Consider the following 14,451-nt stretch of genomic DNA (forward strand, 5'->3'; position numbering starts at 1 on the left):
CTGCCAACCAGAGGCCAAGGAGCTCCCTGTCGAACGCGCTGTATTTGCGCTCTCTGGGCGTCAACTGACGGCTGAAAAAGGCGAGCGGCTGCCAGGCACCTGCGACCCATTGTTCGTGCACCGCGCCGACGGCGTAGTCCGACGCATCGGTGGTGATGGCATTAGGGGCCTTGGGTGACGGGTGGGCCAACATGGCGGCCTGGCTTAGGGCGGTCTTGGTGGCCATGAAGGCGGCTTCCCTCTCGGCCGTCCAGTCGATGGCCTGGTTGGGGGATTTGTCCTTCATAGCCTCGTACAGCGGGCGCATGGTGTGGGCTGCACGGTGGATGAACCGGTGATAAAAAGTCACCATTCCGAGAAACTCTCGGAGTGCTCGAGCTGTGTGTGGGCGGGGGAAGGCGGAAACGGCCTCCACCTTCGATGGGAGGGGGGCATCAGTGTAGTGCGAGAGACGGGAGTCGTAGTAGGCGGTGTATCAAATGTCAAAGCTAAACGTTTATTGAATGACATGAACGAGTCTCAACCACACACTTCAAGCATGTAACTATATCTAACTAAACAACTTGGGTACCACGCACTTAACTGTCCGTGCGGAACAATACTCCCAACCCATAGTTCTGTGGGTGAATTATGTCAACCCACCACAATAGGCTATATATACAGTACAGGTGGAAAGGCTTTTTTTAAAGGCATTTTTAACGAACTCCCAGCAGAGTCAAAACACGAAATTCTGTGATCACTACCTTTTCCAGTTGAACATAAACATAACTATTTAAATGTTGCTATTGTTTGCGAAAGATCCTTCCATCCCACCATTTCTTTTCAGAGGATGCAAAGTTATAATGTAGCGTATAGGCTATGGAGATGTTGTAGTTGATCCCAAAGTCTGTTCAAACCCAGGCAGGAGACCAGCAGGAAAACACAACTAGATCTTCTCTAATTCTAACTGGATAGTACTTTGTTTCCAATCATAGTTAGCTAGATTACTTACTTAGCTAGCTTACCGTTACTTATCAAATGTACACTTTGTGATATAAACGCAGTGCACACACACCGACAATGCATGTCTAGAATAGGCACAGCACATCGCCATAATAGCGATTTTTTTTGTTATGCTTGTTGTAAATAAAAGTTCTATGATGCATTGACATGACATTAAAACGTTTTAGAAAACATTGGCAAAGATGATGAAACAAATGACTTCCAGACACAAGTTTCAACATTTTATTTACCTTGAAATAGTTCCTCATCCAAGAACAATATATGATATATATATATATGTATTTTAAAGCATTAAGTGGTCGCGATGTCTATCAATAGTCTATAATGCGTCCTCTCATTAACAGGTCAAAGCCTAAACGGTATTCAACACATTGCTCTGACCTTCCCTTGTGACATTAATATCACAAGAAAAGAGGATATTACATACCTGGGCTCCATCTTAGAGGCAAATCTTTCCGGAGATAAAATGGCAGCAAAAGTAATCAAAAAAGTGAACCATAGAACTAGATTCTTGTACAGGATATCCTCACTTGTCAGTAAAAACACACTGAGGACCCTATCAGGAGCTCTCATTCAATGTCACTTCGACTATGCCGTAACATCATGGTACTATAGAACCACAAAGGCCCATAAAACAAGACTCCAGACAGCCCAAAATAAACTGGTTAGGCTTCTGCTAGGCCTCAACCCTAGGACACATCTAACCGCTGCTCATTTTTTGAGCCTTGATTGGCTACGAGTAGTTGACAGAGTGCAGCAGCTTGCACTGGGCCTGGTCTTCAAGATACGCTACACCACAAAGACACCCAAGTACCTGTCAACATACTTCCAAAAAGTGAACAACGTCCACACATACAACACCAGAGGAAGCTCCACGAACCACGTTCAACCGCGTTGCACCACAAACAAGGGGTTAAACTCGTTTGCTAACTATGCAGTAAAAATGTGGAACGCCCTTCCTATAATCTTAAAGGAGTGCAAAACAATGCCCACCTTCAAAACCACTCTCAAAAAACATTTACAGGAGGCTGCAATCCGTAACTGGACCCTCTAAATCAAAAATCAGATTAAAAGACCCGAACTACCCACTGTACATACTTTGTGTTTTGTCCCCCGCCCCCACCTGTGGTGTATGTCCCCACCTGTCCTACCCGCTGTACATACCTTATGTTTTGTTGTATTGTTCTTCCCATGATGGATGTGTGTTTATCTTGTAGATAGTAATAGTTATTTGTCTGTATTATCATGTAGATAGTACTAGCTTTTTTGTCTGTCTTACATGTAACGATGAATTGAGAATCAAGGACCCCAATTGAAATAAGCCAGTGGCTTTCTTGGGTTTTTATCCTGTTAGTTGACCTTGTATGTAATATGTACTTTCATGTACCTACTTCTGCAAATCTTCTAATAAAGTTTTCAATCAATCAATCAATTTACAGATCAGTGAAAACCTCTATAGACTCTTGAGATTCATCCCATGGTAACTTGGCCATTATATCGTGAGCTTAGAATGATAAGGTTCTATCTCCGTTTAGAATGATAAGGTTCTATCTCCGTTTAGAATGATAAGGTTCTATCTCCGTTTAGGGTAGTTCAGAGATATTGAGCGTCAACGTTTTTACATTCCATTATGTTTTGTGAGATGGAACCTTTGTATTTTATGAATTACTAACTCAAAAAAGTCAACATTTTAAAGATAACACCACACAGGCATTAATAAACACCATGGATCAGATTATGTAAAAAACTCAATTTTGACCAAAAATGGAGATAGAACCTTATAATTCTAACGTCACGATATGGCATATCTTTTTCGTGGCAAGCCCTCCCTCTTTAGGGCGCAAGGGAAGTCACAGCATAACAGGTGATCCAGGGGACATTAATTAGTTCAGAAGGTAGGCAATGTGAACATGCCGCCGCTGAAAACCCGAAACGATCTAACGCCCTCAAAAGTTCCTCAACTTTCGAGTCTCCGTTACGCATTTGTTGTACTAATGTTGGTATGTTTTTTTAGTAACCAAGCAAACGAATCCGCAGAACCCGTGGAGACCTATGATCAATATTACAATTACGAGGCTCTCACCCTCATGTTAAGATCACTGGTTTGGCGTCACCCCAGAGTCGCCAGCCTGTCCAGCATCGGGCGGTCGGTGGAAGGCCGGGAGCTCTGGGCGGTGCGCGTCACGACGCACCCCATCACGGAGACCCCCGGGAAGCCCCGGGTCAAGTTGGTGGGGAACGTGCACGGGGACGAGGCGTTGTCCCGACAGATGCTGGTCTACCTGGTGGAGCACCTGCTCACCGCGTACGGAGTGGACCCGCGCGTAACGGATCTGGTGAACCGAACCGACATCTCCATCTTGCCCAGTATGAACCCGGACGGGTTCGAGAGGGCGCAGGAGGGCGAGTGCCAGGGAACGGGCGAGGGTCGGGAGAACGCCAAACACAGAGACCTGGACCGGAGCTTTCCTGACCGGTGGGTCAACACCGATGTCCCCCAGAGCGACGTGCCCGAAGTAGTGGCCGTGATGAATTGGATTCGGCAGAAAAAGTAAAGTTGATTGCACAATTATTATTCTCACATGATTTCTACAGTTGAAGCGCCTCCCTGTCATGTTCTCCCAGTAGTAGTAATAATAATAATAATAATAATAATAATAATAATAATAATAATAATAATAATAATAATAACCTTTTATTTGTGTAGCGCGTTTCCTGCAAACGTTGCAGCTCAAAGTGCTCCAATCATTATATAATCATCATTTAACGATGTAGTCATTTAAAGGCAATATTAAAAAGATGGGTTTTTAGTCTTGACTTGAACATATGTGCTGAGGTTGCATCCCTAATGTAAACTGGCAGTGCATTCCACAGTTTGGGTGCATAAAATGAGAATGCAGCCTCACCAAATCTCTTCTTTTGTACATGTGGTACACAGAGAAAACCAGCGTCAGAAGACCTGAGAGCCAATAGCCAATTCAATTTCAGTAGTTCTGTTACCGATTTGTTTGGGGAACAAACCAGAGTTTTATGAGGCACAGGAAGTCAAAGCCTTTGCTGATCTCTATTCTTATGATGGAAGATGATTGAGACGTTAATTTCTGACTTAATTTCCCAAACATATCGATACATAGCTTTCATTTAGCATTCAATCTCACATGCTCCGATGAATTTCCCACAGAACTGCCCTGATGCATCTCAATTTTCCAATCCTTTGGACCATAACTTGTCACAGTTAGCCACTTGGGGTGGTCAATATTGTGGGCCGGGGCAATGTGCTTCTTAAAGAATCAATCGACCTACAGCGATCAAATAATCAGCAGTGGTATATGATTTACCCTTCCCCCCCCTACCTCTCAGGTTCATCTTGTCAGGTAACCTGGACGGAGGTTCTGTGGCGGCCAGCTATCCATTTGACAACCCTCCCTCCCACCCCTTGGACGAGGTCTACAACCAGTCAGCAGACGACACCCTCTTCCATTTCCTGGCCTTGTCCTACATGGAACACAACCCTGTGATGATGAACCCAGGGAAACTTCAGTGCCCACAGAACCCAACAGAGGGCTTTAAGGACGGCATCACCAAGGGGGCAGAGTGGTCTGATGTCAAAGGTACAGGGATGAATGGAATCCTGGCAGTTTCTTGTGTGTTGTAATCAAGACCATCCAGGGGAGACTGGTATATAAACTCCTCAAAATAAGTTTGGAAACTTTATTTCAGTCGATTCTTCCTCCCCTTTAATAATACCAATTGCTATTGTATTTTATATCGTTGGAAAGCCTGCTTAGTCACCTTTACAACGAGGTACATCTTGTAAGGATCATGCATTTGTGGAATGAGTAACACAGCTAAACGTGTGGGTAGCGGCCCCCAAAAATGTGCCAAAATCCCATGCAATATTCTTCTGTTGGTATTCACTCTTGTAAAGGATTTCCAAAGATATAAAATACAATACCAATTGGTATTATTAAAGGGGAGGAATAATCAACCAAAATAACATTTCCTAAAAAAATTTGAGGAGTTTATTTAGTATACATTTAGTAGATGTGTTTGTGTGTGTGTTGCTCAGGAGGGATGCAGGACTATAACTACCTGCAGGGGGAGTGTATGGAGGTCACCTTGTCGCTGAGTTGCTGTAAGTACCCCCATGCCTCCCAGCTCTCCATAGAATGGGAGAACAACCGAGAGGCCCTGCTATCCTACATGGAGAAGGTGAGGACCACTCTTTGATTGTTTGATTTGTTGACCTTTGACAAGGGCAATCTGTTGAACATGGAGGTGTCGTCTGTCTATTTTGTAGGTGTTGTCTGTGTATTTTGTTAATGTTATCATAGCTAAATTGTGTGTTTTGTTTCAAACATAGAACTCACATTGACACTTTTGATTTCAAATGATTTCTGGGGCGGGGGGGGGGGGGGGGCTCCAGGATTGGCTCATGGAAAAAAACAGATTTTGTCTGGCCCTAACCCTTTAGATAATCTCTTCCAGGTTCATATAGGGGTCAGAGGTTATGTGATGGCTGCCAGGTCGGGGATGGCTCTCCCAGGCGCTAGGATCACCGTGGAAGGGGTCCGTCACAACGTGACCACGTGGACGTTTGGGGACTATTATCGTCTCCTGATGCCTGGAAGCTACGTCATCACAGCCAGCTCTCCTGGGTAAATATAATAATAATAATAATGATAATAATAACTTTATTTGTATAGCGCTTTTCCTGCAAACGTTGCAGCTCAAAAGTGCTTTAATCATTATATAATTAAAAATGAATTATTCTGTAACTTAAATGCAATATTAAAAGGATGGGTTTTTATAATCTTAATTAAATTATTTAGTCATTTAAAGGCAATATTAAAAAGATTTAACAATATATATAAAAAAATATGGGACATGAGAGTGACCACAGTGGTCAGTGTCTACTAATCAGAATGGTTAAGTTGGATAGTCAGGCTGAAGTAGCCTAGTCGTATTTCCATAAATGTGTTCTGCGAGGTAAACTGAATTAATAGAGGCACGAGGGACAGATGATCATTTACAGTATAATAGCTTTAATGTCAATGTAGAAATACATGTCTGTACTTTATACTTGCCCCAGTCTTATCTCCAACCCTGTTTCACTTTGTTTTCCGTGCCTCAGGTATGCTCCTCTGACAGTCAGGAGGGTAGAGGTGGCAGAGGGACATGCCACAGAGCTCAACTTCTCCATGGAGCAACTGGGTGAGGAGATTCCCCCTCTACCGACCCCCATCACCACTCTCCTCACACCTAGCCCCAGCCCCACCACCACCACTGTCTCCATTGAAACCACCGTGACACCCATCGGTGTCACCATAGAAACTATGGCGACCCCTCTCACTCCCACCCCGAATGCTGCTGTTGCCATGTCAACCCTCGCCGAGGCCCGGCCGAGACACGTTCCGATCCAGCCGCGGGAGTTCCGACACCACGGTTACTCTGACATGGAGTTCTTCTTGAGACGCCTCAGCGCCGAATACCCTGCCGTCACACGGCTGTACTCGATAGGCCAGTCAGCTCAGGGGAGGCGGCTCTACGTCATGGAGATCACAGCTGATCCTGGAGTCCATGAGACCAACGCAAAAGAGACAGGTAAACGTACAGTGTATGAGAGGCGTCGGTAAACCCAGGTACACTCGGACCATACGAGTTCATCGTGTGCTTATAGTGCTTATTCTCATCCCAGTCTCAACCTTATTACATGATACTCTCTCCCTCTCCTCTTCTCCCTCCTCTCCCCTTCCCAGGTAAACCAGAACTGATGCTGGTTGGTAACCTCCATGGCAATGAGGTAGTGGGCCGGGAGCTTCTCCTGAACCTGCTGGATTACCTGTGCCTTAACTACGGTGACGACCCCGAGGTGACCCGGCTGGTGAACAGAACACGGATCCACGTCCTGCCCTCCATGAACCCCGATGGGTATGAGGTGGCACGAGAGGGTAATAATAATAATAATAACTTTAATTTATATAGCGCCTTTCAAAAACCCAAGAACGCTGTACAAGGGGATGAAACGGACAGACAAAACAGAAAACAAACAAAGCAAAAACAATGACTAAGGGCCAAATGCCTTGGAGAACAGATGGGTTTTGAGGGCTAATTTGAAGGAGTCCAGGGTGGGGGCGTTGCGGATCACTGTGGGGAGGGAGTTCCAGTAAGAGAATGACAGTGTGACCTATTAAAGGGCTCTGCAAAGCGACCTTCAATTCCATATCAAATATGTCTGGGTCAACTTTGACTTTCTTTCCTGTAATTGTTTACAATTAAAATGGTCAAAAAAGAAAGGTTAGGGTTACAAAAACAAAAACTATAGAAACAAAAACTGTTTTTATAGATAGAGGAGATGGTGGAAATGTTATTTCAAGAGTAGAGGACTGTATGACATAACCAGGCTGTGTCAGACTTGATCTTCTGTGTTAAAACGCTGGCACGGGAGGGAGGTTGGTCGCTTTTGATGATTTATCTCATTTCTGTTTCCAGGAGACGCCAGCCGCTCCAAAGGACACAACAACAGCAGGAACGTCGACCTGAACACCGACTTCCCTGACCGCTCCAAACCCGGTCAGACCCTCCAACCTGAGACGGTCGCCATGGTCAACTGGATGAAGTCCCATCCCTTTGTGCTGTCTGTCAGTTTGTATGGAGGTGAGTGGACTGCTCCTGCCATACAACAGAATGTAGAAGACCCCCCCCCTCTAGTCTCAGGTAAGACTAGGCAGGGTGGGAGTGGGACATGGTTACCAGCAACAGTCTATCTCCCCCTACTCTCTCTCTCAGGCTCGTTGAAGATCACCTATCCACACAGTGAAGATCAGAGCGCCTTGGCCTACGCCTCCCCTGATGATGCGGTGTTTAAGATGTTGGGACAGGCCTACTCTAATGTAAGGGTTAGACCACTCTTCTGACTAATACTCTTACATTGTTGCTAAAATCCCCCGATCTTCTCATATCAATACACAGATATACGCCTGCATTGCATTCACACACACACACACATACACATCCCCCCCCCACACCTGACCCTACCCCCCCTACCCTTTTTCTTTCTTTTCAAAATCTTTACTTTTATTCCGTCATTGACATCTCAATGTTTTTGTTGATCGCTCTTTTTTGCTTTGTGTGTCTTGCTTTGAACCACACTCATGGACCATACGTGTACAGCTAAAAAAATGAAAAAAATAGTAGACAAAACATGACATGATTGTACAAGTTGCTGAAACTGAAGATAAGTAAAAAAATAAAAATAATAAAAAAAGAAATCCCCCGATCTTCATCTCCTCCATAACTCCCTGCATGCCCTCCCCCCTCCTCTAATTCTTTCTTTTCTCTCTCTCTCTCTCTCTCTCTCTCTCTCTCTCTCTCTCTCTCTCTCTCTCTCTCTCTCTCTCTCTCTCTAACCACTCCTCCAGGTGAGTCTGTTTATGATGCAGGGCCCTGGGTGTGACTACTCAAACCCTATGGCGTTCTCCTATGAGGACACCGGCGTCACGGGTGGGACAGCTCGAGGGGTGTCCATGCAGGACTGGGCGTACCGGCACACTAGTGCCCTACAGATGAGTGTGTATGTGGGGTGTGTGAACTACCCTCCGGCTGAAGGGTTGCACAGCTACTGGAAAGACAACCAGAATGGCCTACTGGGCCTCATCAGAGAGGTAAACACGCACGGAGACACTCTTGGATGCACACACACACACGCACTTCTGAGACATGTTCATTTCTGGTCTGCAGGTCCATGTTGGGGTGAGGGGCAGAGTTATTGACATTCACAGCCTTCCGATCGTCAACGCAAGTGTGAAAGTCGAGGGGGCAGAACACACGGTCCGCACAGACCAGAGGGGAGAGTTCTGGAGACTGCTCACCCCGGGGAGATACCAGATCTCTGCATCAGCCAACGGGTCTGTGTGTGTGTGTGGGAATGTGTGGGTGACGCTCACAAGCAGCTGCTTACTGTGTACACCATTGATTATAGTCATTTGTTAGGCTACTTATTACTCTCTCATTTAAGCAGATTTCTGTATATACTGCTCTCTTTCTCACCCCCCCCCCCCACCCCCTCTATCACTGTGTGTGTGTGTGTGTGTGTGTGTGTGTGTGTGTGTGTGTGTGTGTGTCTGTGTGTCTGTGTGTCTGTGTCTGTGTGTCTGTCTGTCTATTTCTCTACTTCTCTACTTCCAGGTACTCTTCTGTCACAGTGTTTGCTTTGGTCACAGCCGGCGAGGTGGAGCAGGTAGAGTTCCGGTTGCCAGTGGAACAAGGAAAGAGTGTTTTGGACTCGGACGAGGAGGAGTTCGGCCACTTCATTAAAGAGCTGTCGACCGGGCGGGGCATGGAGAGACTCATCCACGGGATGGCCCTGCCTGTCGGCATACGTTACAATAGTTACAGGGAGCGGGCAGAATACCTGATGGGGCTTACCCTCAACTACCCAAATATTACACACCTGCGCAGGTACTACAACACTTAACACTCCACGAACATTGTCTCATGATTGTGGTTGACATCTCCTAGTTTTTTTGTTTCACTTTGGATCAGCAAATATAATAATAATAATGAGTGCATTTTCTTATTTGTCTCGTGACCCCAGTCTGATTCTGGTTCTGTGTCTCTCCCAGTCTGGGTCAGAGCGTGGAGTTCAGGACCATCTGGGCTCTCGAGATCTCAGACAGACCCTCTACGCCCGAACCGTCGGAGCCGAAAGTCCGCTTTGTGGCGGGTATCCACGGCAACGCACCTGTGGGCACAGAGCTGCTGCTGGAGCTGGCGGCGTTTCTCTGCATCAACTACGGCCAGAACCCGATCGTCACCAAGGTAACCATACCATGAACTCACCACCATCGAGATAATGATGATGACATAAGCACCCCTTTCTTTCTCATCTTATTGTGCGACGTGTGCTTGCGTGCGTGCTCGCCCGTGTGCGTGTGTTAGCTGATTGACAGGACGCGGGTGGTGATCGTGCCCTGTGTTAACCCTGATGGCAGAGAGCGGGCTCAGGTAGGGGAGTGCTTCTCCACAGCAGGACTCACCAACGCACTACGAACAGACCTGGATCAGGACTTCATCTATGGTCAGTCTGCATGATTAGCTCCAACAGAACTTTAGATTTCTGTAAGGGAACTTTCAAGTGTGACATTCTTTCCGAGAGTTAATACATGATACACACTTATAATAATAATACATTAGACTTATATACACTCAAAGACGCTTTACAAACTGAAAAGATTGAGTAGTAAAATAAAATAAAAAATAAAAAGATTTCTAAATCTAAGTGTCTTTGTAGGACAATCTACTCTGCAAGTATATCTAGATTTCGGGCGGAGAAGCGGCGAAAAACAAGCAACGCCAGCATCCTCTCTTGACTGGCATTTTTTTGAAAAGTGAAAAGGCTATGAGTAGGATCAATGTGATGTTAGCTAGCTACCTCTAAACATGGCTGGGCATAAATTAATTAATTGAACTGTGTGTCATGTGTTAAATCTTTGCAATAATGTTTTTGACTAGTTTTAGCCACTTTGTACAGGCACTGTACTGTACAGTGTACATTCATGATCTTGCGAGTGAGTCTATATCGGTGTCTGTGTCTCTCCCTAGGAGGAAACGGGTCTGGGAGTTCTGGTGTGGAGCCTGAGACCCATGCTCTGATGGGCCTGATCCAGGAGGGGGGCTTCGCTCTCTCTGTAAGCCTGGACGGAGGCTCGGTGCGGGCCACGTACTCCTACGACGGACCCCCTAATCCTGGTACACAGTCACAATGTGGAACCCCAGAATGCACCGCTATGTATAATTCTATCACCACTGTGTTGTTGAATGCAAATCTGGTTTAAATACTGTGCTATTCCACACCTTTTAAAACTGTAACACACTGAGCCATAACAGAATCACCTCAGAAATAGACAAGGTATATGAACTGTTCCTGATGATTATTGAGAGCGATTAGACTCAACATGTATGTTGCTGTGTTGTTGAGCAGAACCAAGGGAGGAGACTGGGAGGTACCTGGCCACTGTCTATGCCAACAACCATCCCACAATGCACCTGGACCATCAAGGATGTGGGAGTGATGTCGGTGAGGGGACTGGAGTTATGATGGTTTTGATCGATAAGGAGGATAGTTATGTACACAGATACTATAGGTGTGTTACTCTGGGTGGGTGGTCAACCGACAGAATTCTTCCACATCTGTTTTCCCAGGGGTTGCTGGTGGTGTCATGTTTGAAAGTCATATGGGCAGCATGAAGGTACGGTACTATATATATAATAATGTATAAATAATATGCCATTTAGCTCAGGTGACACTTTTATCCAAAGCGTATACATTTTCAGTATATATGGTCCCAACGGGAATCAAACCCACAATCTAAGCGTTGTTAGCGCCATGCTCTACCAACTGAGCCACAGAGGACCGGTAGTAGACCTGTGTTTCTAAATCCTCCTTTTTACTGATCTGCTGCCTCATACTGTGTGGGTGGGTGGGTGTGTTTCTGTCTGTCTGTCTGTCTGTGTGTCACAGGACTACAGCGTGGCAGAAGGGTTGTGTCCGGAGCTGACCGTGTACACAAGCTGCTGTGTGTATCCTCAGCCCCAGTGGCTCTCCACGCTCTGGGAGGCGAACAGGAGAGCTCTACTCAGCATGCTGCTGGAGGTGAGTCAACAACACCCTCGTCACCTCCAGCTGGTTGCCCTAGCTTCTTCTCAACCTCTTCCTCATCTTTCATTGACTCCTTTTTTTTTGTTTTTTTTGTTTTTAACTATCGCTGTCTTTTTGTTTTCTTCGCTTAAATAAAGTAATATAAGTACAATCTGTAAAGCGTCCTTGGGTTTCAGAAAGGCACTATATAAAACTAGTAAAATAATATAATTATATATATATATATAATAATATAAAATAAGCTTTATAAAAATATATATTTAAAAAAATCCCCATCCATCTTCCCTTGGTCCTGGTAATATTGTCTCTCTCTCTCTCTCTCAGGTTCATAAAGGAGTGAAGGGCGTGGTGAGGGACGGTCATGGGAATCCAGTGGTGGACGCCGTGGTAACGGTGAACGGTACAATACGTGGCGTGACCAATAGAGGGGGCTACTTCCACACCCTGCTCTCCCCCGGACCATACTGGATACAGGTCACTGCCCAAGGGTACCAACCACAGATACACAAGGCAAGTGGCATGAAAAGTGTGTGTGTGTGTGTGTGTGTGTGTGTGTGTGTGTGTGTGTGTGTGTGTGTGGGGGGGTGGGGGGGGGGGGGGGGGGGTGGGTGGGTGTATAGACTAAAACAGTGTGTAAGTATTTGTGGTGTTGTGTAGGTGCTGGTGTCGTCCGGGGGTGCAGCCTACTCCATGCTGGTAGAGATCAGTAAAGCCAATCAGGGCGTTCTACACAGCACCCAGGGGGCCGCTGTGGCTGCTGCAGGTGAGACCAGAGCACCCTGGGATATTGGAGTTATTATTAATAATAGTAATAATAATAATAATACACATTAGACTTATATAACGCTTTTCAGACACTCAAATACGTTTCACAAACTGAAAAGATCGAGAGGGGGAGAGGGTTAACTGGTGAAGGCAAGTTTGAAGAGGTGGGTTTTGAGGGCCTGTTTAAATGTTGGCAGGGTGTTGGCCTGTCTGATGTGGTTGGGGAGGAGGGCGTTCCAGTATGAGAAGCCCTGCTTCTTGGAGAGATGTTCGGGGGGGGGTTGTTCCACCACTAACTTAACTAATGAACGTCTGATTATAGTTGATTTTCTATATTGTACATATATACATTATTGTTGATTTTTTGGTAGTACTTGTAGGACAAGTAGGAGTAGTCCTTTAGTAGTACTCCCCAGGACCAGGGTTAGAAAGTCTATAGTATCTGATGCACCACTAGTCTAGCGGTATATCTGATGCTGCTCATCCTGTTCCCTTAGTTGCCGGGGTGACTGTAGTCCTGATTGCCCTGGTCGCGAGGTGTCTCTGCTGCTCGGCCAAATCGAGTCGGCTCAGGAACGGAGTCCGATGGCTACGCCGCCGCCGCGACAACCTCCATCTGGTCTCCATGGAGTCTGAGAAGTCCCCGCTGAGGCTGGAGTTTGACGAAGAGACAGACAGTGATGGATGAAGGGATGATGGACAACTGCCCCCTGATTTCACAACTGTCCTTGTTGATCAACTTCAATTAAAAAGTCATTCACTCTGAGGATGTTTTTATTTTTAAAATCTTGGTTTGGTTTCTCTCTCTGGTTTCTCTCTCTGACAACAAACCACATGCAGATGAAGAGTTTATCTGAAGCACCATCTGCTTTTCTGACATGCTAGATGACACCCACCTCACCTGTTCAGGTTAATAATAATAATAATAATAATAATAATACATTAGACTTATATAGCGCTTTTCTAGACAGTCAAATACGCTTTACAAACTGAAAAGATCGAGTAGTAATAATAAAAAGACACAAAAAATAGATAAAAGAAAGTATAGGGGCCTAATTAAGGTAGTGCTGGGGACACATGGGAGGGGGAGAGGGTTAACTGGTGAAGGCAAGCTTGAAGAGGTGGGTTTTGAGGGCCTGTTTAAATGTTGGGAGGGTGTTGGCCTGTCTGATGTGGTTGGGGAGGGCGTTCCAGAGGGACAGGGCCTTTTCAGCCGCAGCCCCGTCACCCCAGGTTAAGTAGGGCTAGCAGCCTTGTGACACTCAGGAAACCAGGCAGTGTTGAACATGTTCACATTATGCCGGCCATAAGACAAGACACAGGCTGTGTTCAGAATAGCATCCTAGCGTACTTACTATTCATACTAGTTGTGGTTGTGACATCATCACCTGGTGACTGGTAGTAAGAAAAGTGAGCTGAGTTTTATGCAGTTTTTTTGCCTTGAAATATAGCAGTTTTTGATCGGACCACAGAACATCTAATGGCCCGTGGTCAACTAACTACAGAGGCTAATTCTGAGACGGTAGGACCTTTGAAAATAACCACGGACTACAATAAAACCATGATACAAATTTGAACCAAGGGAAGCTAAAGAGCTAAGTGCTAGCATTAACATCATTAGCTTGTTCAAAAAAGACATAGCTGAGAACTCTGATGTCATCATGGAGGCCCAAGCCATTTCCAACCTAACTGAACAAGAAGCATTTTTCCAATGTGAAGATGAGCTTATAATACAATACCTGTGATACGTATTGGTATTAAAACCAAAAAGATCTACAAAGAGAAGATTCTAAGAGAGCACAGAGAGAGTCTTTTCTCTGACTACTATAGTTAACCAGAGAGAAGGGTGGAAGGCCTAATTTGTTACACCCTCTACCCTACCGCCTGGCACACTGCCTTTTGTGCTGCTTTCAAATTGATAAGACTGAGGGGTGTCAACCATGGACAAGACTTGCATGATGAGAGGAAATTCTCCATCAACATCTACCATAATGGCACAGTATTGATACAAGGCCCAGAAAGCT

General features: G+C 45.5%; 1 protein-coding gene across 1 annotated transcript; it reads left to right on the top strand.

Moving 5' to 3' along the window:
• Positions 1-3,089: 3,089 nt before the first annotated feature.
• On the top strand, positions 3,090-13,115 carry LOC308174423 (carboxypeptidase D-like; the record flags this gene model as incomplete). The annotated part of the gene is made up of 20 exons (XM_080549502.1): positions 3,090-3,553; positions 4,363-4,613; positions 5,072-5,214; positions 5,491-5,660; positions 6,137-6,612; positions 6,762-6,953; positions 7,495-7,659; positions 7,792-7,895; positions 8,490-8,666; positions 8,743-8,909; positions 9,190-9,462; positions 9,627-9,822; positions 9,943-10,081; positions 10,606-10,752; positions 10,985-11,080; positions 11,206-11,252; positions 11,525-11,656; positions 11,987-12,172; positions 12,320-12,425; positions 12,925-13,115. The coding sequence occupies 20 exons, from the start codon at positions 3,090-3,092 to the stop codon at positions 13,113-13,115; spliced, it is 3,822 nt and encodes a 1,273-aa protein (XP_080405628.1).
• Between the last annotated feature and the right edge of the window lie 1,336 nt (positions 13,116-14,451).

This window comes from Nansenia antarctica (assembly GCF_963989245.1).
Source record: "Nansenia antarctica genome assembly, chromosome: 20".
In the NCBI taxonomy this organism is placed as follows: domain Eukaryota; kingdom Metazoa; phylum Chordata; class Actinopteri; order Argentiniformes; family Microstomatidae; genus Nansenia; species Nansenia antarctica.